This window comes from Narcine bancroftii, chromosome 3 (genome assembly GCF_036971445.1).
Source record: "Narcine bancroftii isolate sNarBan1 chromosome 3, sNarBan1.hap1, whole genome shotgun sequence".
Lineage (NCBI taxonomy): Eukaryota > Metazoa > Chordata > Chondrichthyes > Torpediniformes > Narcinidae > Narcine > Narcine bancroftii.
In genome coordinates, this window is record NC_091471.1 from 6,474,334 (window position 1) to 6,499,757 (window position 25,424).

The 25,424-nt window shown below is 44.8% G+C and overlaps 1 protein-coding gene across 7 annotated transcripts in view; it reads right to left on the reverse strand.

Annotated features, from left to right (window-relative positions):
* The window catches only part of exoc6b (exocyst complex component 6B), an 866,329-nt gene that overhangs the window by 808,574 nt on the left and 32,331 nt on the right, over nt 1-25,424 (reverse strand). The window contains exon 1 of one of the 7 annotated variants that reach the window (XM_069923435.1): nt 13,729-13,946. The exons of 5 other annotated variants lie outside the window; for them this stretch is intronic. In XM_069923435.1, coding sequence (XP_069779536.1) covers nt 13,729-13,820 — 92 coding nt within the window. In that variant the 5' untranslated portion in view covers nt 13,821-13,946. Of the gene's footprint in view, nt 1-10,136; nt 10,379-13,728; nt 13,947-25,424 lie in introns of those variants that run through there. One more of the 7 variants, XM_069923436.1, reaches the window with a different exon arrangement.

Consider the following 25,424-nt stretch of genomic DNA (forward strand, 5'->3'; position numbering starts at 1 on the left):
GCCACCTCCTCTTGTATGGACAAGGGCTTTGACCAGGCTGAACTAAGAACTCACAACCGTTGTTCAAAAGGGGGTTTTTCCACAAGCTTGCCAGCTTGTCCTGTTCCAGTCCCAGCTGCTGCTGAACTGTAGAACTGAACTCTCTCTCTCTCAGAGAAAACCACATGACCCTCTTAGAATAGCCAACTGCACTCAGACAGACTGTGATACCAGACCTAATCTTCTGAGTTCATTCATCTGTTACTTTCCAAAACAATAATCCATTACTCCACAGCACGTCCAATGAGTACCTACTTGTGAAGTCCTTATAGGCATCCTTCAAAGTTTGTGCAAAGGCACCCGGAGCCTGAACTGTCTGGGTTGAGCAGAGCTCTGGCATTTTGAATGAGATCTGTTTCGAAGTGTTTGTATGTGACCTACACTTAAAAAAAACCACCAAAATTAATCTCTTTGAAAAGATATCTATATACTATATAAAATATAACATGATCTGTCACAGTATTGTCACCTGTTAAAGTACAACCTAATGAAACGGCATCTCCAGAACGTATCTGCAGATTAACATTGTTAATATTGCACCACAACCCAGGATTAAGATTAACTCAAGGAAGGGAGGAAAAGATAAAATAAAATAAGGAGTGATGGGGTAGGAATACAGCTCGTGGGGAGGGGAAAGGAGTGTGAGCGTGTAAGGAAAGGCGGTGTGGGGAGCTGTGCACATACGTAGGTGGGGCAGAAGCGGGCAGGGTGGGAGGAGAGTGTATAATTGTCTTTGGAAGGGTGGGGTATAGGGAGCTATAGACAGGGGGCAGTTCAGTGCGACCAGGTAGAATAATAGTTTGCCATTGTTTCTGTGTTCTACTGCTCTATGGTTCAATGTTCCGGTGTTTATATAATTAAGTGTGAGGCAGTTTCCCCCACCCCGCTCCACTCCCAGATATCAAGCTCCCACTCTACAGCTGACCAGTTCATCTGTCATTGAACGATGTCTCTGGTGTTCATGCACAGAACACAGCCAGCTTCTAGTCTTTGGATTCACATGAGAGACTGTAGATGCTGGAATCTCCCTCTGATGCTGCTCAACCCACAGATTGCTTAGCTCCCGGTCTTTTATTTTGTCCCCTCATTGACTAAGCAAGCACAGGGTTAAAAAGAATATCTGCGTCTTGTTCTGAAGAGGAAAAAATATGTCATTTCTCTCTTCCGGAGGGGAATAGCACAGAAGGCAATATTTGCACAGGATAGAGTTCACACCAGGATATATGAAAATAGGAGTTTGCCCATTTCCGACTGATGAAGAAAATGTCTGCAGAGAAAGCATTGCACAGATCATTATGTCTGTGGTGTGATGTATTCGCCAACGCATTAGCAATGGTTTTCTTTTCTTTTCTCCTCACGTAGAACAGACACTTAACAGGTAATATCATACTGGGTCAGAGAGCAGTGAATCAGGAAAAATTACAACATGCTGGGGAGTCGTGATTAGAGTGGCACGGTTGGCATAGCAGTTCGCGCCACGCCCTTACAGCACTAGCATTCGGGACCGGGGTTCGAATCCCGCGCTGTCTGTACCTGTGTCTGCGTGGGTTTTCCCCGGGGGCTCCAGTTTCCTCCCACCATTCAAACAAATGGGTATAATTGTGTGTCACGGACTTGTGGGCTGAGAGGGCCTGTATGGCTAAATTTTGAATTTTAAATTTAAACAAGGTGACATCAAAGAAAGCCTATTATTTACAAGAAAGTGGCTAATTTAAGACAAGTCTCGTTAATTAACATTAAGAACGCCTGGGAGCAAGATTTGAACCTTTCAATGTCTAATGAGGTGTGGAATTAAACTGATTAACACTACATCCTTTTGTGCATGATCTGGTGTGTTACAATTTAAAGTGGGTCCAGGAGTGTCCTGCCCCAGCAATGACGCATCACACACTCACCGGAAGTACTGCCGGATGTTCAGATGCTGGCTGCCCGGTGACGCACACACTGCGTCACTGAAATAAGCGGGTCGGCCATTTTTGTTTTCAAATCGCCTCTGAAGTCAGGGACCCGGTTAGATTCCGACAGGGTTGACTGAGCCAGACCCTTTCTAACTGCTGTGTAACTGGGGCGCTAACCAGGCAATTTGTCTAAAGTTAAATCGTTTCATTTTGATCTGGATATAGATCTTTTGTGTGACAAATGTAAAACAGGTGGATGCCTCTTTAATTCACATGTTCTGGACCTGCTCTTGCTTAGAAAGGTTTTGGAAGAACATTTTTTAAACTCTATCAGTTAGTTGCAAATAACCCTTTTACAGTTCTTTTTGGAATACTTTGCTACGATAATGTTACACTAACTTCATCTCAATGTCACATTTTATCCTTTTCTTCGTTAATGGCCAGATGTGCAATTTTGATTAAATGGAAATGGAGACACAAACCTACCCACAAAATGGCCGACGAACCCGGTGACGTCACGGGCCTGGGGGGGCAACACCGGCCGTTGTCCCACGTCACCTCCGCACAGCGGGACGATGAAGAACTCTGGCGGGAACGCCAGCCAACCTGAGGTCAGCGCTCTGATGCCGCAGGCCCCTGACGTCAGCACCAGGGACCCATATAAGTAGTACTTCTAGTGCAATAAATCAGTCTTCGATTTCAACTCCTCGTGTGTGTGTGTGTGTGTGTGTGTGTGTGTTCCTTCCAGACTCGTCGTAGCGCTTACACCACAAAGCAATGTTCCACCCACAGAATGGCTAAGGGATCTTGTGTCTTGCTTAAACTTGGAAAATATTAGATATGCTGTCGTTGATTCAAACATCAAATTTCAAATGATACGGGGCTCGTTTATGATCTACCAGGCACAATCTTAAGAGTTAGTGTTGATTTGCAATTTTGGCGTGGGTGTTTTCTCTCTCCAAGATTATGCCACTTGAAATATTTTTAAATGTCAATCTTCAACCTTGTTTAGGGAAAGGGGTTTAAAATTTATCCTCTTTTTTCTTTGTTCAATTCTATTGAAACATTAAGTTTGTGCTATTGTGTACTTCAGAATTTTTACAAATGATCACTAATGTAATGTAATTTTTCTTCATTAGTTCATATCATAATTAGACTGTTCATTTTTTTTCTGTTGTACAAATATCAATAAAATATTTTCAAAAGGAAAAGAAAGCAAACCTCGTCTTCCCTTGCATAGCCGCAGCTGAGGTGAGGAAGATCCTATCCAGGATGAACCTGCACAAAGCAGCAAGTCCATATTACATAACTGGTCGGATGCTGAAGGACTGTGCGGCCCAGCTGACGGAGATCCGAAAGGACATCTACAACATCTCACTGCAGCAGTCCCCTGTCCCCACAGTTTCAAGGCAGCCACCATCAAGAAAGCGACAGTCACCGGACTAAATGACGACCGCCCAGTGGTGTCTGGCTTCTATGAAGTGCTTTGAGTGCCTGGCGATGGAACATATCGAAGCACAACTTCCAATGGCATTGGACCAGACCACAGATGATGCCATAGTCTCAACCTTCCATTCTGACTTGATCCACTTAGAAAACATAAAATGGGGCGAGAACAACTTGAGTCTCAACACGGACAAGACAAAGGAGATGATGGTGGACTTCAGGAGAATGAAGGTCAATCATTCTTCACTACATATCAGTGGTTCCGTCGTGGAAAGGGTGGAGAGCACCAAGTTCCTAGGTGTGCATATAAAGGATGACCTATCCTAGACCTATACACCTCCTCATTAGTCAGGAGGGTGCCTACTCTTCCAAAGGAGGCTGAGGAGGGCAAGGCTACCAGCCCCCATCTTGACCACATTTTACTGGAGCACAACTCAGAGTATCTTGGCTACATCATTGTGTGGGTCGGTAGCTACAAAGCATTGGACCGGAAGTCTAGACGAAGGATCATTAAAGCAGCCTAGATGATCACTGGGGTCTCCTTTACCTTGAAAGATGACATTTACTGGGAGCACTGTCTAAATAGGGTTCAAGGAATTACAGAGACCCTTTCCATCCAGTGTGCAGTTTCTTCAACCCATCAAGAAGCTGCTACAGAAGCTTCAAAGTCAAGATTACCAGGCTGGGGAATAGCTTCTTCCACAGGCTGTGAGACTGATGAAGAGCATCCTGTAACCGTGAAATTCATCCCAAGTATTTATATACAGGAGTATTTAATTTGATTATTTATGTGATCTTTATGTTCTGTGTATTGTGTGTACACCATGGTCTGGAGAGATACTGTTTCATTAGCTTGTATATATATACAATCAGATGGCAATAGGTTCAAAGTTCCTTTTATTGTCATGTAATGATCCATTAAAAATAAACATGCACGATATTCTTTAACTTTTACCTGCTGTATGGTAAACATAAGAATCGCCATGAACCCGGCACCCCTAACGATAGGAGAAAAAGAAGCAAAAGAGAGTCCCTTCAGAGCCTCCAGCGCTCCCACAGCCTCGACAGCTACACAGACTCCTGCTGTTCAAACCATCGGCAACCTGAGCTCCAAATCCAAACCTCCGACACAATCAAGAAGCCTTCAGCATCCGAGGTCCTTCTGCAGCCCTTCTTGTAGCCTGTATGGGGCTCCTCGCTGGTCCACTGCTGTGGTCACCATCCTCTGCTTCTCCTTCTCAATAGGGGTGGGGGTGGGCATTATCCTCATTTCTGGCGCCTTGCGCCGGCCGGTCCACTGCTTTCCCAGAGTCTGCGACCCCTCGTGGCTGTTGCCGAACACGTGCCACCATCTTGGGTGCAGACCTCGCGGCTGAAAGATTTTACTTACGAGTAACATTGGCTCCTTTAACAGGCCAGTTGAAGCATTTAGGGCTGGGCAGATGAACCCTTCAGAGGAGCATTGCGTCTCTGATCTCCGCCAGCATTAGTGCTGCCGTTACAGCTCCGACATCGCCACCAATTTAATCACAGTGAGTGGTCACAAGAAACACAAATAAACTTGAACATTTAACCCAACATGCATTGCTAAATCAGTGCATTGATCTCAGTCGTCTATTCTTTCCCCATAGCTCTTTAAGTAACTTTCCTTTTGAGTCTTGACAGGAATTCTCTTCATGATTCAATTAATAACATAAATCTAGATTTAAGTTTAGTTGCAGTATCCTTGAAACAACTGGATTGTCATCATGTTCTCTGATCTACTTGTATCTTTCAGGGATGGACATCTTACTGCCTTTACCCCATGTGACCTACATCACAACATCATTATGACGGCCATTTATTCTGACTAGCCCATACCAACCATGGAAAGGGAAATACAGCAAATCCTGCTTCAATTATATGAAACAGCTTCCGTTTAAATAACAGATTCAATCTTCCTCCGCCACTACCCCAGACAGGATATTCCAAATCCTAACAACTCACTGCATTAAAAAAGTTTTTCTTATCACTTTTTGCTCTATTGTCTTCTTCCCATGCCCCCAAGTTCTTATGGGACCATGGCTATGTAGGCAAAACCAGCATTTATTGCTCATCCCCAACTGTTTTTGAGGAAACAGTTGCTGTTTTCAACCACTGCAGTCCTTCCGCTAAAGGCGTTTCCATAGTGCTGTTAAGGAGGATTTCCAGGATTTAGACCAAAAGACACAGGAACAGAAATAGATTATTCAGCCCATCGAGGCTGCCCTGCCATTCAATCATGAGCTGATCCATTTCCCCACTCAGCCCCACTGCCCGGCCTTCTCCCTATAACCTTTGATGACCTGGCTCATCAAGAACCTGTCAATCTCTGCCTTAAATGACCAGGTCTCCACAACCGCCTGTGGCAACAAATTCCACAGATTTACCACCCTCTGGCTGAAGAAATTCCTCCGCATCTCTGTTCTCCCTTCAATCCTGTTGTGCCCTCTTGTCCAAGATACTCCCCACCATGGGAAACATGTTCGAGCCTTTGAACATTCAAAACGTTTCACTGAGTTCCCCCCTCATTCTCCTAAATTCCAACAAGTGCAGGCCAAGAGCTGTCAAGCATTCCTTTCTTTCATGGGATCATCCTTACGAAGGGGGAGAGATGTATTTCTAACAATGGTGTGCGATTTAGAGGGATGCAGCCATTTTCTGCTTGTCCTTCTTGGTAATAAACATGATGGGTTTGGTTGACGTTGCCAGAATTCAAAAGACACAAAACGTTCAGAGAAAGAAATATCCTGTCATCTGTTTTGAATGGGTAACTCCTTTTTAAGCAGGAGACATTTCAAGTCCAGATTCTCCCACAAGGGGAAACATCCCCTTCACATCCATCTGCAAAGACCCTTCAGTCAAAGCCCCGTGTTTCAATCGAGTCACCTCTTAAACTCCAGGAGATCCAAGACAAGCCTCGTCAGTCCAACCTTTCCTCGTATAAAACCCACCCATTCAGATATTAGTCTGGTCAATCTTCTCTGAACTTTAATACACATCCTTAAATATTTTTAATAGTTTTGAGAATAAAGGAATACGACACACAAAGAGAATGGGGAAAGGGCATTAACATAAATGGCTAATCAGGAGCCTACCACAGGCAAGCATGTTCAAAGGGCCGAAAAACCTTCTCCTCTTCCTATTTTTAATATTTCCTGTAATAAGATAATTAATTCTGAACTGCAGATATAATCACATCAATGTTCAAAACAAACAAGCAACTGTTGTCTTCAATGCCAACAGTTTTCCTAATTATTTGCTGTACTCAGATTTATTGTCAGAGTACATAGATGACATCACGTACAACCCTGAGATCCTTTTTCCTGCAGCCACGGCAGAATTACCCCTTATCGACAGTGCAAAAAAACTGTACTCAACATACACATGTAAACAAATAAAGAAATGTAAACAAACTGTTGAATGCAGAGATAAAAAGAAAGAAATAAAGTGCACAAGTAGAGTCCTTAAACGAGTCTCTGATTGAGTTTGTTGTTGAGGAGGGGTATCAGCTGTTCCTGAACCTGCTGGTGCAAGTCTTGTGGCCCCTAGACCTCTTTCCTGATGGCAGCAGCGAGAACAGAGTGTGTGCTGGGTGGTGTGGATCCTTGATGATTGCCACTACTCTCCCACGGCAGCAATCCCTGTAGATATTCTCGACAGTGGGGAGGGTTTTACCTATGATGTCCTGGGCTATGTCCATTACCTTTTACACGGCTTTACACTCAGGGATATTGGTGTCCCCCAGACCAGACTGTGATGCAGTCGGTCAGCACACTTTCCACCACACATTTGTATAAATTTGCCAGGGTTACCTATGTCATACCAAACTCCTGAGGAAGTAGAGGTGCTGACGTGCTTTCTTCACGATGCTATTTATGTACTGGATCCAGGAAAGACCATCTGAGATCATGACTCCCATGAACTTAAGTTTGCTTACCCTCTCCACCTCCGATTCCCCCAAAGATCACTGGATCATACACCTCTGGTTTTCCCAATCAACTGCTTGGTTTTGGTAACATTGAGGAAGTAAATAAATAAACGTTCTCTGGTGAAGATGGGAGCAAATCTTCAGCCCCAGTCATTCCCCGCCCACAGCCGCTGCTTGAATAAAGCTTCAATAAAGTTGTGTTTGAATAAAATACCATTGCCCAGGATGAAGAGCCAGCCAATGCCGCTCATTGCTGGGACAAATCTCCCAAAGTGTCTCCCTGTTCCCGTCGAGTAAGAGTCTTTATTTTACCTTTATAGTCAAAGGTGTATTAATAAGGCTTTATCTGCAAACTGGGGGGGGGGGGGGGGGGGGTAATTATCATGGCAGCATAGTTAACACAGCAGTTACAGCAATGCTGGTAGTGACCAGAGTTCAAAATAATATTTACATTTTATTGTTAGTTACAGGAAATATATGATTAAAGTTAGCTACATAATAAAATTTTAAATTCTTAAATATAAATTTTAAATTAAATCTATGCCATCCAATTACACCCAATTAAATTGCAATGACCCCCCCCCCCCATACATTGAGAAAGGTAGGAGGAAACCGGAGCACCTGGAGGAAACACATGCAACTTGGGGAGAACATGCAAACTCCTCACAGAGAGCGCCAGATTCGAACTTGGGTCACTTGGGCTGTAACAGCGTTGCAGTGAGGACTTCAATACTGATTTTTTTCAAACTACTTTTAATTTTGCATTCTATTTTTTTTCATATATACTGTTAATGTTTTTTTAAACAATTTATGCAGGTTTATTAGTTAGGTTTTGAAAGGATGTGTCTCAGGCAACCGGAAAATTCACATATCCGGCATCCACAATCTCCGAAGGTGCCAGATACCTGGGATTTTACTGTAGAACCAGCATTTCGGGCCTGAGCCCCTTTACATGGTTTGAACAAAATGCAGGCTGGCGCCCGACTAAAAGGCCTGGGGGGAAGAAGGGAAGGAAATGCAGGGGAGGAGCACAGCCCAACAGATTAAAGGTAATAATGGGACATAGATAGGTCAAGAAGTATGGAATGACTTCGTTGGAATAACACACAAAACAATGCTTTTTATTACATCCTGGTACAATAAAATACTAATGTCACACTGCAAACTACTTCAAGGAATCCTTTTCTACATGAAAATAGAAATTTGACTTTAACAATTTACTTTTTCCAATCATTTTGTTGAAACACTCAGGTTAAAAATAGCAGACTGCAACAAATTTGGAAGGAATTTCTCTGGCAACATCTGGGGAAGGTCAAAAAAACCCAAGTGCAGGTGGCAGCAGGTTTGAAATATGTCTGAGGAAAGACAAGATAAATCAGCTGTGGGGAAACAGCAAAAGGGCCCAGAATTTCCGGTTTTGAAACAGAATAAGGACCATCAAAAGAAACAGAAGTTCAGAGATCGAGAAACTGATCCGGTCTTGCAGGCAATAACCTGAAATGTTATCTCTGCTTGTTCCTCTCCACAGATGTCCCCTACCTGCTAAACATTTGTAGAATTTTCCATTTCATACATTTATAGAATCCCCTTATGATGCAACAGCATTTTACTGCCAATATTTAGATTGTAAGGGAGGAAATTCAGCAGACAACTTGTTCCCACAAATTATTTGCTGTGATTTTTTTCATGAAAGGTCGTCACTTCAAAATACAGTAAAATGCCCATTATCCAGAATTCAAGCAACCTGCAAACTACCTCCAGCAAAAAAAATGGAAAATAAATAGGATAAAAATACGAAAGTTTAAAATTGGCGTCCCCTCGAGGTTAGTTCGCCCATCACGCAACATGCAATCTCAAACAACTGGCAAATTCACTTATTCTGGATCAACCAATACACATCGGTGCCAGACACCAGGGTTTTTACTGCACTACTGAGCTTCCTTGCTTGATCTCTCATAGGTTTGGCCCACTCTCTCAGTACAAAGCTAGAAGAGTGTGATTGAAACACTTCTCCTCAGAGACAAAGGCAAGAATGGCTCCCAGTGTGCCTCAGATGATGTTTGAAGCCATGAACTTTATTCCTCAGGCAACATTTGTCAAAACTGGCGAGAGTTTAGGATTATTAAGACAAGAAGACTGAGGTTAAACGGTCAACATGGTTGTGTTGGGCTGAAGGGCCCATTTCCGTGCTGTACAACTCCATGATGCCACCCCAATTCCCCACCATGATTGCTCCTCTATTCAAAAACATCAGGCTCTAATTTCCCACCTGATCGCCACAAAACATAAATTCTTTAGTTCTAAATGATTCCAATGCTCACCCAGGAGATTTTAGGCCGGTCTCTGGAGCCGTTCACTCTCAAGTTCAATGTTCCGGGACTGTGAACAGGTTCGTTTTGCCCGCTATCCAGCAAGTCAACCCACACATAAATACACGACAAAATACATAAAAACACAGTGAAGAGTTACAGAAAGAGATCATTTAGAAGGGAGCAAGGGCAATGTTGTTTTCCTAATGCGAGATTCATGCAGGGGCCTGATATCAGAGGAAGAAACTCTTTAATCTCCCTCCTCCATTACACAGATCGAACATTTTTTAAGCTCATGGTTGAATTTCCACCTTGGTACTGGGGTCAAACTCCTGCTGATAGCACTGCATTCATCTTGCAGATCAGATTTCAGACTTTGCCTCAACAATCACAGAATCAGTGAAAGAATCCATCAGCAGAATGCAAAAATCAGGCCTGAAATGCTCTGGTGTCTGCGTACATGCGTTTCACTTGCGTGAGAATGCTTTGACTCACCAACGAGGCATGTCCAGCGATCCTATTCTATCGTACTCCATATTGTAAGCATTAAAGCTGCACCTCTTGAGGGTGAATAACCTGCTGCCTTTATGTGTTGTTGCAAGGTAGAACAGTTGTCATGGATTAGTTCGCTTCAGTCTCCTGATGTTTACAATCATCCCAAGTCCTGTTTTGCTGAGTTCAGGAAGCGCACTGTCCCGTTCCAAAGGAGAAATGATACTTTTCTTCCCCCTCCCCCCCAACCCTCGCCACAAGCAGCCACACGCGCACACACTGATCCTGCTCTCAAACTGATGTACTGCGCAACTGAAGCTGGGAAGCATCTTGGCTCAACTCCCTGAACACAACTCCCACACAAAAGCAAGCTGCCCTCATCACAAATGTGTCCTCAATTGGCACACACTGAGGAAGTCATCGATGTCGATGGCTGCAGTTACACAATATATGCTCCAGAGCACCAGGACTAATAACAATAAACTGCAGTTTGATGTTCTTACAGGCTCTTAAACCTCCCCTTACTACTCTAACCAACAACTATCCTGCACCACAGAATGACCTCTCTGCACTACTGAAATGCCACTTTTTTTGTCTTGCACTAACTCTGAACATTTGCTTATCGATCTATCCTTTAGATTTTTCTATCTCTTTCCATTCTGGGGTTATTTAATGTATACTATCATAGTTGATGTCGGACACAAAGACGTAAGAAATAGGAGCAGGAGTCGGCCATCCGGCCCGTCGAGCCTGCTCCGCCATTCAATGAGATCATGGCTGATCTGATGATCGGATCATTTCCACCAACCTGCCTTTTCCCCATATCCCTTAATTCCCCCGACTATGTAAAAATCTATCCAACCTTGTCTTAAATATATTTACTGAGGTAACCTCCACTGCTTCCATGGGAGTGAATTCCAAAGATTGACCACCCTCTGGGAAACGCAGATATTCCTCATCTCTGTCAAATCTACTCCCCTGAATCTTGAGGCTATGTCCCCTAGTTCTAGTCCCCCCCCCCCCCGCCCCACCAATGGAAACAACTTATATGTGCCTTTCATAATTTTATGTGTCTATATAAGATCCCCTCTCATTCTTCTAAATTCTGATGAATACAGTCCCAGACAACTCTGTCTCTCCTCATAGGCCAACCCCCTCATCTCTGGAATCAACCTGGTTAATAAAATTATAAAAATATATTTAAAAGGTATAGATTTTGGGTTTTAGTTTAGGTCACACTTCACAAACGGACATCAACATTTCACAAAAGGCATTTCATTTAAAATGCAAGAGCTATGCCTAAGGTGGAGCCTACCAGTCTACAGTGACTTTGCAGAGACAATGGAAGAGCACTTGTGACAGTTTTACAAATAGGTGTTAATAGATCACAGGATCTAGGCTCAAGAATTGATAATCTTGTGCTGTTAAGACTGGTGCCAGAAGGTTAAATTGGTGGTTGAAAGTTGCTATTATAAGAGGGGACATGTGGTTTTGCAAACAGAGAGAAGGAAAAACGTGATTCTTTGGAGAGAGAGAGAGAGAGAGAGTCAGGTTTACAGCAGTAGATGGTGTTGGAGGCTGCAAGCTTTGTATTCCTGCTATAAGACCCCATTTGAAGATGGGATTTGAGTTCTGAGTTCAGCCTATTCTCATCTCTTGTAGTCAATTACAAGAGGAAGTGGCTGATTCATGTGTTTCTCCTGGAATAAGGGGAAAAGAAGAACACTGTGGTAACCTGGAAGAAGTGGTTATCCTTTGGAAAAACCCAAGAGGGGGCAAGTTTCTTCAGTAAGACAGTGAAGTGGCTGATTGAAGGAGATCAGCTTGTGTGTGTCCAACAAAGACTTGCCTTTGCAGTAACAATTTAAGTTAAAGCACCAAAGCCTGGCGAAGATCAGAAAGGTTAAATTCTGTGCACAGAATGAAAATTGCCTGATGTCAGTGAACTTGGGGAAGTGAAAAGTGAATGATTGGACAGTGAAACAAAGAACTTTCCTGAACACATACCCATTATGTACTCGCATGCTTAGAATTAGAAAGGGGTTAAGTTGATAGTAATAAGTTAAAGATTGATCTTATTATATTATGAACATTTGAAGTAATTTTTGCTGAAGTGACCATTGTCTCGGTGAATCTCTGTCGCTACTGGTTTTTAGAGTCCTCTGGGCTCCCTGCTCCTAAATTCAATCCCTCCAGCGATGAAGGCCAACATTCCATTTGCCTTCTTCATAGCCTGCTGCACCTGCAAACCCACCTTTTGCAATTTGTACACAAGCACTCCCAAGTCCTTCTGGACAGGAGCAGGCTGCAATCGCTTGCCATTTAAATAATATTTTGTTCTCCATTTTACCTTCCACAGTGGATAACCTCACATTGTACTCCATCTGCCAGACCCTTGCCCGCTCACCTAACGGACCTAAATCTTTCTGCAGACTCTCCATATCCTCTGTACAATTTGCTTTTTCACTCAATTTAGTGCCACGTCAGCAAACTTAGATACACGACCCTCTGTCCCCTCTTCCAGATTGTTAATGTATACTGTGAACAGCTGCAGGCCCAGCACTGACCCCAGCAGCACCCTGCTCACCACCAATTGCCAACCAGAAAAGCACCCCTGCACCCCAACTCTCTGCTTTTCCATTGGTTAACCAATCCTCTATCCATGCAAAAACATCACCCCCAATTCCATGCGTCCTCATCTTCTGTATAAGAGTTTTATGCAAAACCTGATCGAACGGCTTCTGAAAATCCAGGGCTCAAGCCTGAAACACTGGTTATGTCACTTTATCTTTGCTATACAAACGTTGTCATACCCACACTCCTGTTCGGCTCCGAATCATGGGTCCTCTACCGGCATCACCTACGGCTCCTAGAACGCTTCCACCAGCGTTGTCTCCACTCCATCCTCAACATTCATTGGAGTGACTTCATCCCTAACATCGAAGTACCCGAGATGGCAGAGGCCGACAGCATCGAGTCCACGCTGCTGAAGATCCAGCTGCGCTGGGTGGGTCACGTCTCCAGAATGGAGGACCATCGCCTTCCCAAGATCGTGTTATATGGCGAGCTCTCCACTGGCCACCGTGACAGAGGTGCACCAAAGAAGAGGTACAAGGACTGCCTAAAGAAATCTCTTGGTGCCTGCCACATTGACCACCGCCACTGGGCTGATCTCGCCTCAAACCGCCCAACTTGGCGCCTCACAGTTCGGCGGGCAGCAACCTCCTTTGAAGAAGACCGCAGAGCCCACCTCACTGTCAAAAGACAAAGGTGGAAAAACCCAACACCCAACCCCAACCAACCAATTTTCCCCTGCAACCGCTGCAACCGTGTCTGCCTGTCCCGCATCGGACTTGTCAGCCACAAACGAGCCTGCAGCTGACATGGACATTTACCCCCTCCATAAATCTTCGTCCGCGAAGCCAAGCCAAAGAAGAAAGAAAGAAGAGAGAGATACAAAGAACACTATTTGATCTGCTGAGTTTCTCTAGAAATGTGATTGTCCTTGCTCAGTGCGAATTGATCTTTCTTTTCATTGCAGTCCTGTACTCTGCATTTGTGCTCTTTGCATAGCTGTACAAATGTTAGAGATTACCTGCGTGTTTTCTCGCAGAAGAATTCTTCTCTCTGCATCAGGTATTTTGTGACAAATCTATAGTCACCTGAAAGGGCAAATTGGGTTTCCATTTAACACCTCAAGGACACCTTGATTTAATATTCCTTCACTCTTTTTTTCCATGGATAATACTTGCACATAACTGGCCTCAAGTATTCTCTCTTCAATTGCTGACAAAGTTAACTGCTATGATTGGGACTGCCCTTTTCTTCAACAATTATGATGAATATTGATGACTCTACATCACCTTTGTTGACCTCACCAAAGCCTTCGACACCGTGAGCAGGAAAGGGCTTTGGCAAATACTAGAGCGCATCGGATGTCCCCCAAAGTTCCTCAACATGATTATCCAACTGCACGAAAACCAACAAGGTCGGGTCAGATACAGAAATGAGCTCTCTGAACCCTTCTCCATTAACAATGGCGTGAAGCAAGGCTGTGTTCTCGCACCAACCCTCTTTTCAATCTTCTTCAGCATGATGCTGAACCAAGCCATGAAAGACCCCAACAATGAAGACGCTGTTTACATCCGGTACCGCACGGATGGCAGTCTCTTCAATCTGAGGCGCCTGCAAGCTCACACCAAGACACAAGAGAAACTTGTCCGTGAACTACTCTTTGCAGATGATGCCGCTTTAGTTGCCCATTCAGAGCCAGCTCTTCAGCGCTTGACGTCCTGCTTTGCGGAAACTGCCAAAATGTTTGGCCTGGAAGTCAGCCTGAAGAAAACTGAGGTCCTCCATCAGCCAGCTCCCCACCATCACTACCAGCCCCCCCACATCTCCATCGGGCACACAAAACTCAAAACGGTCAACCAGTTTACCTATCTCGGCTGCACCATTTCATCAGATGCAAGGATCGACAATGAGATAGACAACAGACTCGCCAAGGCAAATAGCGCCTTTGGAAGACTACACAAAAGAGTCTGGAAAAACAACCAACTGAAAAACCTCACAAAGATAAGCGTATACAGAGCCGTTGTCATACCCACACTCCTGTTCGGCTCCGAATCATGGGTCCTCTACCGGCACCACCTACGGCTCCTAGAACGCTTCCACCAGCGTTGTCTCCGCTCCATCCTCAACATCCATTGGAGCGCTTACACCCCTAACGTCGAAGTACTCGAGATGGCAGAGGTCGACAGCATCGAGTCCACGCTGCTGAAGATCCAGCTGCGCTGGGTGGGTCACGTCTCCAGAATGGAGGACCATCGCCTTCCCAAGATCGTGTTATATGGCGAGCTCTCCACTGGCCACCGTGACAGAGGTGCACCAAAGAAAAGGTACAAGGACTGCCTAAAGAAATCTCTTGGTGCCTGCCACATTGACCACCGCCAGTGGGCTGATAACGCCTCAAACCGTGCATCTTGGCGCCTCACAGTTTGGCGGGCAGCAACCTCCTTTGAAGAAGACCGCAGAGCCCACCTCACTGACAAAAGGCAAAGGAGGAAAAACCCAACACCCAACCCCAACCAACCAATTTTCCCTTGCAACCGCTGCAATCGTGTCTGCCTGTCCCGCATCGGACTTGTCAGCCACAAACGAGCCTGCAGCTGACGTGGACTTTTTACCCCCTCCATAAATCTTCGTCTGCGAAGCCAAGCCAAAGATGATGAATATTGATGTATTTATTAAGTGACTCACCTACATGTCCTGGCTCCTCATTCAGATTACAACCTCAATCCAAAGAGGCCCTGCTCTTTCTCTGGCTACCCCCATGCACCCAATAGATCGGTACTCAAAGAATGGTTGATCAGAATTCTCCTTAATCTTAGTTGCTGAGGATTTTTCACAGCCCCTTTCTCCTCCCCACCTCATTTCTTCCTAAAATTCTCTCCAACTCACAAGAGACTCCTTCAATCTCGTTTTTTCCCTCCCATGATCAAACCTTCAATATTTCATGAGGTCTTTCATAAAAAAAGTGAGTAAATTATTCCAAAATATTTATTATATCTTTAAGTAAATATCTGATGTGTGGTGGAAGGTGTGCTGAGTGGCTGCATCACAGTCTGAAATGGGGACCCCAGTAACCCTGAGCAAAAAGCCCTGCAAAAGGTCATGGACACAGCCCAGGACATCACGAAACCTTCCCCACCATCAAGAACATCGACAGGGAACGCTGCGGTCAGAGAGCAGCAGCAATCACACCACCCAGCACACGCTCTGTTCTTGCTGCTACCATCACGCAAGAAGTCTCGGTGCCACAAGACTTGTATCGCGCAGTTCAGGAACAGCTGTTCCCCCTCCACCATCAGACTCCTCAACAACAAACTCAATCAGGGATTCATTTAAGGACTCTGACTTGTGCATTTTATTGACTTTTTTCTCTCTGCATTGCACAGTCAATTTATTTACACTTCTTTATTTGTTACCTTCTTGAGTAAAGTTTTTGGCACGACTAATAAGTAGTAATTCTGCCTCCCCCACAGCAAAAAGAATCTCAGGGTTGTGTGTGATGTCATGTATGTACTCAGACAATAAATTTGAACTTTGATTAGTGTGTGTTGAGTATCGTATGTATTCTGTATGTGTATGCGCCGTGGTCGGGAGAAACCCTGTTTTGTCTGGTTGTATATGTAGTCAGAAGATAATAACCTTGAGCTTGAACCCAAACTTGAATATCCTTTGTCATTCAAGGATGTCTAATCTTGTCATCTTTGCCTTTCACCCTCACTGGAACGTGCTGTCCCTGAACACTGAACAATTTGCAAAGACTCCCACTTACAGTCACTTAACCCTCAAACATCTGCTCCCAAATGTTTTACCAGCTCCTTGTACACTGTTCATATCAGAGCATTCCCAATTCAAGACCTTCACTTGATAACCAACTTGATCCCTTTCCATTACTACCTAGAAACTTTTAGAGTTGTGGTCATGTTGCCAAAGTGTTTCCCACTGACACCTCTCCCTCCTGCCCAGTTTCATATCTAAAGAGTTTCATGCCCCATAAATCGTGGAACTCTCTACATATTATCTTAAAGAAACTTTCGAGAATGCACTTAAATTCTACCACATCCAAGCCCTTGGACTGATTCAAGAGTTCTTTATTGTCATGTACAGAATAGTACAGAACATGTAATATATAAATTTAGCATGGTAACAGGCCCTTTCAGCCCATGAGCCCATGACGCCCAATTAGATCCAATTAAGCTATAACCCCCAGATATGTTTTGAACGGTGGGAGGAAACCAGAATCCCTGGGGAGAATGTACAAACTCCTTACAGACAGTGCGGGATTTGAACCCTGGCCTCGATCACTGGCGCTGTTACAGCACTGAGCTAACCATTGCCTTCTGCCTGCCATAAGGCAAACAAAGATTCACCATTACTGTCGCCCAGCACCCCTGACAGTACAAGAGGAAGAGAAGCAAAAGAGAGTCCCTTCGGAGTCACTGGGTGTCCATGAATTCACCTCCAGATCTCCCGCGCCGTTCAATCCCATTGGCCAGCCCAAGCTCCAGATTAAAACCTCCAACGCAATAAGGAAGCTTTCAGTGCCTGAGGCCCTGCAGGAGCCCTTCTTGTCCTCAATATCCTCTCGAATCCAGTCACCTGGTTCCCATGGAGCCATCGGCATTAGGACTGGGCGGTTGAGCCCTTCCCAGTGCAGTGCCTCTGCTCTCCTGGATCTGCTGCGCCACCAATTTTTTTTGGTAATCCCAATCAATATTTGGAAAGTTAAAATCCTGCAACGCTATCGCTCTGACACCATTCTGCAATTTTCTTTTAATGTTGGTTGATAGTTGGGATGCCTCTGGTACTGTTTTATCAATGGTCGATTGAATGATCGCTCATCCTCCTCCTGCATTCTGCTCTGTCAGGTTTAAAACTTCCATACCACAGAACATTAAGTTCCCAGTCCTGCCCTTCCCTCAGCCTTATTTCCATTATTGCAATCAATATCAGAAGTGCTGACCCATGCTCTGAGCTCATCACACTTATACGTGAGGCATTAATGTCAATGCATTTGAGCCTGGCAAGCTCACTCCTCTGCCTCGGTCTGCTCTGCCCATGCACCTGAATGACTGAGCGAAGGGCAGGACCGGCAATATAACTGCCAGGAAATCATAGTTTCAGACATGAGAGTGGAGAATGCAAAATAAAGGATGACTCGCTCAACTGATTAAGGAGAGCATGACTTAGAAAGCATATCCTGGAGGGATCATCCAATTTGGCCACATGGGTAGAACAGAGGAACAAGAGACGGGTTTATACTCTAAGGAGAGAATATAAAAGCAAATTGCAGAAAGATGCAAGAGCAATAATGTTTCATGGTGGGCAATTTAACATTCCCGATAATGACTGGGGTTACCTTTGTTCATAGAGCTTCGATATGGCAGAAATTGTGAAGTGCAATGAAGAGAGATATTTAGATTTAACCTCCACGCTTTTCCCAAATGTGACTCTTCCGCACTCCACTCCCTCACCAAATTAATTTCAACCCCACCCTCCCCCCAGGCAGTGTGAACAATCTTCCTTGCCAGGATATCGATCCACTTTCAGTTTAGTTGCAACCCAGCCATCTTCTTCAGGTCCCATCTAGTCTACACGCAATTCCAATGATCCACAAGCTCCTTAACCACACATTCATTGGTCCTTTATTCCTATTTCTATCCTCACAAGTGTGTGAAATGGGGAGCAATCCTGTGATTATGACTTTCTTTAAACTTTATTCTGATCTTCCAAAACCCACATTGAAAGATCTCAGCCTTCTTTCCATTCATGTTATTCCCAATGTGCACAATGACCTCTGGCTGTTCTCCTTTTCCCTCCCAAATGTTCTGTACTGATCGGAGACATCCCGAACCCTGTCGCCAAGGATGCAACAAACCATTTCAGAGTTTTACTCTTGCCCAATTCAACACATTATTAGAAATGTCATTTTAACATCATCTTAAAGGAAATGGCGAGTTCTCCACTGGCCACCGAGACAGAGGTGCACCAAAGAAGAGGTACAAGGACTGCCTAAAGAAATCTCTTGGTGCCTGCCACATTGACCACCGCCAGTGGGCTAATCTCGCCTCAAACCGTGCATCTTGGCGCCTCACAGTTTGGCGGGCAGCAAACTCCTTTGAAGAAGACCGCAGAGCCCACCTCACTGACAAAAGGCAAAGGAGGAAAAACCCAACACCCAACCCCAACCAACCAATTTTCCCCTGCAACCGCTGCAACCGTGTCTGCCTGTCCCGCATCGGACTTGTCAGCCACAAACGAGCCTGCAGCTGACGTGGACATTACCCCTCCATTAATCTTCATCCGCGAAGCCAAGCCAAAAGAAAAGAAAAAAGAAAGGAAACGGATAGAGTTACCATATATAATGATCGAGTTTTGGGGACCAATTCTTCGGGTCAAATTTGAGTGGGTCGAATTTTACACAGATACTACTTTTGACCACAGTAACTACCTGCATTGGTCAAGGCATCAGGAGCTCAGATGGCCGGGGCCAGGTGGTAAGTCCACGTTCAGGGTGTCAGGAGCTCAGATGGCCAAGCGATCAAACCAAAAATAGGGCAGCGTCAATTTTTACATGGGATATACAGAAAATACGTCATTTTTTGGCCATAAAAGGGGGGTGGGGGTTGACTTTTACACAGGATCGACTATTACATGAGTATATACGGTATGTGCTCTTCCACAACTGTTATAACCTTATCCATAAGGAATCTGTGTGCTAATTTTAAACACAAAAGAAATGTTGACCAGTGTTAGCTGAACTGAAAATACAAATTGTCAGAAGGGTCCACACAGACCCAGACATTTACAACATGAAAACCTGACCCATCTCTCCTCATCCACATACTTGTCCAAATGTCTTTTAAACAGTGCAATTCTACCACCATCCAAAACATCCTCTGACAGCTCGTTCCATATACTTTCCACAGAATAAAAAGGAAGCCCCTCAGGTCTTTTTAAATCACTCTCCTTCCTCACTTAAAATCTACACCACTAATTGTTTGCGATTTAGCTTACCTAAGCCCCTGAAGATTTTATGAACTTTTATAAGGTCCCCCATTAGCTCCTACATTCCAGGGAGAAAGGAACCAGCCTCATAATAATTTGACCAAGTCAGTCACAGCAACATCCTCTTGAATCTTTTCTGAACTCCTTTCAGCTTCATAACAGTTTACAATTGCAGGGTGACCAGAGCTGCACACAATACGCCAAATGTGGTTTCCTAAACATCTTGTACGGTTGTAACATGATGTCCCTGCTACTGTACTCAGAATCAGGATTTATTACCTTGAACAAGTCACAAAATGTGTTGTTTTGTGGCAGTATCTCACAGTGCAAACATTTATATAAACCACCTTAAACAATAAAATAGCACACAAAATGTCAAAGTAAGGCAGTGTCTTTAGTTCATTGATTATTCAGGAATCTGATGGCAGCGGGGATGAAGCTGTCCATGTGCCGCTGAGTGCTTGTCTTCAGACTCCTGGACCTTTTCCCCGATGGTAGTAGAGTGAAGAGGGCATGGCCTGGGTGCTGGGGGTCCTTGAGGATAGAAGCTGCTTTCTTAAGACATCGCCTCTTATAGATGACCTCGATGGAGTGAAGTCTGGTGCCCGTGATGTCACAGGCCGAGTTAACAACCCTCTGGAGTTTTTTCTTGTTCTGAGCATTGGCACCTCTGTACAAGTGATGCAACCTCAATAGCATGACCAATGAAGGGGCAAGCAGGCCAAATCCCTTCTTCATCATCCAGTCCATGTGTTGCCACTTGCTTCAGGGTCTACAACACTGACCAGGGCCCTTCCATTCCTAGCTGTAGGCCATTTCATGTCAGGCCTCTGCCTGGGGGCTGGCTACAAGAGCAGATCTAAAACTTAAACCTTACCTTCCAGACAAGAGCCTTGAAAGACTACTCCAGCGTCCCATTCATATCCAGTGGCGCCTTCAGTGCCCTCTGGAGCCGATGGAGGTGGGGCAACTGGTGCTGTAGCGCCATCCGTCATAAATACACAGCAGAGCAATGGCCATCTTCCTTACCCATAATCCCTCACTCAGCCAGAACCACTGTGGTTCCCAGAACAGTTTCAGCTCTGTGGGGGATTATGGGTAGGGAATACGGCCATTGGTCTGCCGTGTTTTGAGCCACAGAGAACGGCTCCAAAGGCCAAAGCATCCCGATGAGACTGTCACAGCCCGCACCAGCCGGCTCCTGCTGCCCCACTGCCCTGAAGGCTACTGACACCCCCCACTGCTCTGGTGGCACCCACTGCCCCAAAGGCCCCTGATGACGGCTCCCACTGCCCTGATGGTCCCCGCAGCCCCGACAGCCCCTGCTGCCCCCTGATGATGGCTCCCACTGCCCCAACGGTCCCCGTTGATGCCTCTCACTGCCCCAACTACTTGCAGCGGTTGTACGTTCAGGTCAGGTGGCAGAGCGCAGTGCTTGCCGATTATCCTTCCCTGAGAAGGGTTGGAATCGGTGACTCAGAGCTGGCCACGGCGCATTCAGAAAGGTATATCTTTAAGCGTAAGAGCAAAGAACCTCTGCCTTTATAGATGGGTGTTTTCCCTGCTTGAAAGTGTCTTGTGTTCCTCCTCCTGTATGTAGACAGAAAGTGAAGTGAAGTGAAGTGCACGGAACCAGCAGTGAAGACTGCACAGGGATGGTCTGAGGAAAGCAAAAGAGCGGCTTGGTGACTGTCTGAAGTCGGTGGACCAGTCAACATTTTAAGAAATTATCAGCATATCTGAATGTATAGAGATATAATATATATATATATAGATATTTCAGACTCTCAAAAACTTCTGCAGATGTACAGTGGAGAACATTCTGGATGGTTACATCACTGTCTAGTCTGAAGGTGCCAACACTCAGGGCAAGAAAAAACTCCAGTGTATCGTTAACTTGGCCTGTGAAATTCACGGGCACCAGATTTCACTCCACTACTAAAGGCGGTGAATTAAGAAAGCAGCCTCAATCCTCAAGGACCCCACCACCATGTCCTCTTCACTCTGCTATCATTGGGGAAAAAGGTTCAGGAACCTGAAGACGAGCACCCAGTGGCAAAAGAACAGCCTCTTCCCCTCTGCCATCTGATTTCTGAATGATCAATGAACCAAAGACACTGTCTTAATTTGACTTTTTTTCTTGCACTATATTTATTCATTTTGAAAGATGATTTATATAAATCTTTGCACTGTGACGCTGTTACAAAACAGCAAATTTCGTGACTTGTTCATGACAATAAATTCTGATTCTAATTCTATACGCCACACTGGTCACCGACTTTATCAGGAAATGTGTGGATGGGTGTGTTCCTTCTAAGACCATCTGGATGTATTCCTAACCAGAAGCCACAGATAACTCCTGAAGACCAAACTGTGGCATTTAGGTCAGGAGGTTCAGAGGTATACAGAAAGACCAGATACAACCTATGGAATGCCATTACCAATGCAAAAGAGATCATTCTGGTCCAAGCTGGAGCCTCAGACAGACACCTGACAACCATGGCAGGACTTGCACATCTTTATATCATATAAGACAAAACAAGTCAGGGTCATTAGCTGTGACACATCTCTCATGGACAAGCTCAATGCCCTTCCTGCCTACTTTGAACAGTAAACACCAGACACTCTGGTCCAGTTTCTGAAGGCTAATGTGAACATACCTTCATTAATGTGAAATCTGAAAAAAGGGTCCGACCTAGATGGTGTACCTGACCGTGTCCTTAAAACCGATGCAATCAACTGGCTGGAGTTTTTGGAGACAGCATCAACCTCTCGCTACAACTGTCAGGGGTCCCCACCTGGCAGTTTTGGAGACAGCATCAACCTCTCTCTACAACCGTCAGGGGTCCCCACCTGCTTCAAAAGGACTTCCGTTATTCCTGTGGCCAAGCAGAGCACAATGTCCTGCCTCCATGACCATCAGCTGATGGAACCGATGTCTACAGTAATGAAGTGCTTTGGTTGTGAAACACCTCAACTTCCATCTCAGGAAGGACCTGGCTCTGGCCTCCCATCCACTGCAGACATCTATGTGAGAAGCTGTCTTAAGGAGGCAGCCGACATCATAAAGGACCCCTGTCATCCTGATCACAACCTCTCCTCTCTGCCACCTCCAGGGAAAAGATACAGAAGCCTGAAGATCCGTACCTCTTGGTTCAAGAACAGCTTCTTTCTAACAGCCATCACTGCTGTTAGAGCCATGTACTGCTCCAACACCACAGAAGGACTGTTTACACTCTAAGTCGAACCAGGAAAACTGTGAGCTATCTTTTGCATTTATTATCTTTTTAATTTAATTAACTGTGCTAATGCAGTTGTCTTTTAGATCTTTTTGTAGTTTTTTTTATAAAGTGACAGTTGAGCAGCAGTTTAAGAATTTTGCTCCATGTATACATTGTACAATCTCAATTGGATCACTGTAAATTGGAGAACACTTAATTTTATGTCTGGGCACTTCTTGAACCAGATGGCACAAGCATCAACTTCTCCGGTTTCTGCTAGCCCACTTCCCATTCTCCCTCTTTTCCCCATCCCTGTCTTCCTTCCTCCAGCTCTCTACCCTCTTCCTTCTCTATTCACCGAGCCATTCCTCCTCCTCTTGTTTGCTGGTGTGTCATCCCTTCCTTTTCCACCTATTACCTCCTGCCCGTGGTCCTGCCCTCCCACCATTTTGTTTAGGCGCCTGCCTACATTTTTCCACACCTTGATGAAAGGCTCAGGCCTGAAACATTGGTGATGTCTCTTTATCTTTACTATACAAAGTACACTGTTTGACCTGCTGAGTTTCTCCAGCGTGGTGTTTTAACTCATTTTCGCATTCACTGTGCAAGTCATGGCCTGGTTTAACCTATCAAAATGCAACACCATTCGACATTCTTTAGCCCATTTCCAATTTCACTTCAATCCTGTCATTACCTTGAATGTCCACTGACCATTGTAGCGCGATCAGTGACCACTCACAGACACAAAGTAAGGGCCAGAGGATTTATTGATCTAAAGATCCAAGCATAGCTGCTGGCTCAAGTCCAAGGCAGGAGACGAGGGCTCTCAGCCTTTATTAGGGGGAGGTTCAGCAGGTGGGCCAGCCTGCCCAGCTCAGTGGAGAACATGCCCACAATACCATGTTCCACCATAACCATCAATGTTAATAAGTTCATACCAGACCCTCCTACAGCCACACTCTCATCTCCTGCCTCTTCAGATTCAAGCCAAGAAATGTCAAACTCCATGTGCAATCAGACGCAAACTTCAGTGTAGCTGGTTTGGGAAATTAACGCAGCAATGCTTACATGCCTTGGGTTACATATAATCAGCTGGTGAACTGTTTACTAACAGCCACATACTTTGCCAAAATCGATCTGGCAAACTGCTGTAGTTACTCTTGGCTGTGAACTTGGTAATTAGCATAAAAAGCTGAGAAAGAAAGGAATCCCCCAAAAAATGTGATAACCCAGCCACAACTGGTTAATGAGCAAGGAAATGGGCCAGCAAATCCTCATTTAACTCAAATAAATAACCCCTCCTCAAAAAATGGTTTAAAAAAGAGCCTTTAAAAGCAGAAAGTATCATAAATTGCTTTGTAAGAACAACATTTTTTTTAATTCAAATTTAGACATACTTAGTGCCTATGGACCCAAATACCCCCATTAATCGACAAACCCCATACATTTTGAACAGTGGGTGCAAATCCACACAGATGTGGGGAGAACATACAAACTCCTTACAGACAGCACCGAATTCAAACCCAGGTCACTGGGGCCATAGAAGTGTGACGCTGACTGCTATACTAACTGTGTCACCCTAACAAGAAATAAGTTCATTGTAAATAGGATTTCAACCACCATAGTAAATTTGCAGATGACATCAAATTTGTGGTGCAGTGGTAAATGAGGAAGGATTTGAAGTTTACAACAGGATCGATATCAGTTGGGAGGTGGGATGACAAACGGTAGGCATTGAAAGTGTGAGATGTTGCACTTGGGTCAGTCAAACGAGGGTAAAGGTAAAGGTTATGTCACATAATACTACATTTCGAATGTAACATGCATGAAATTCTGTTTGACTTTTGTTTCCCGTAGGGCAGACAGAGAGTCGTCACTTTGTCCAGCGCCCTTCACTGAAACCTACAACAGCTCGTGTTCCTAGGCAGTCTCCCCTCCAAGTACTGACGAGGCCTGAGCCTGCTAAGCTCCCAAGATCAGACAATCTCATGTGTATTCAGGGTATTAGGGCCTGAATTAAGAGTTGGAGTCAATGGCAGGGCCCTGGGGAGTATTGGAGAACAGAGAGACTTCGGGTACAAGTGCATTGTTGCATGACTGAAATAAACGATAAAATAGGTGAAGGATAGGTGCAATCGCACTGCCTAATAGCCAAAGGTTTTGCCAACGTGATTGTGACAAAATGGGATATCGAAGAACAACCTTCCAATACTCATCAACAATTAGTCAACTTTCCACAGGAGCTCCCTTGAGAGTGTCTTAGCCACTTACAGTACAGTGTGGTTTTGTGTTGTAGAGGACAACAGAGTGCCAGGAAGGATCATTGGATTCTCCCTCCTCCCTCCCTATTGACGTGATCCACTGGGATTGTTGTTTGAAGAGATCTCTCAAAATCGTTGAGGACTCCATCAACCCTGCACGCAACACCTTCCAGGTACCGCCGTCGGGAAAGAGACACAGGAGTATCAGAACCTTCAGGCTGAGAAACAGCTTC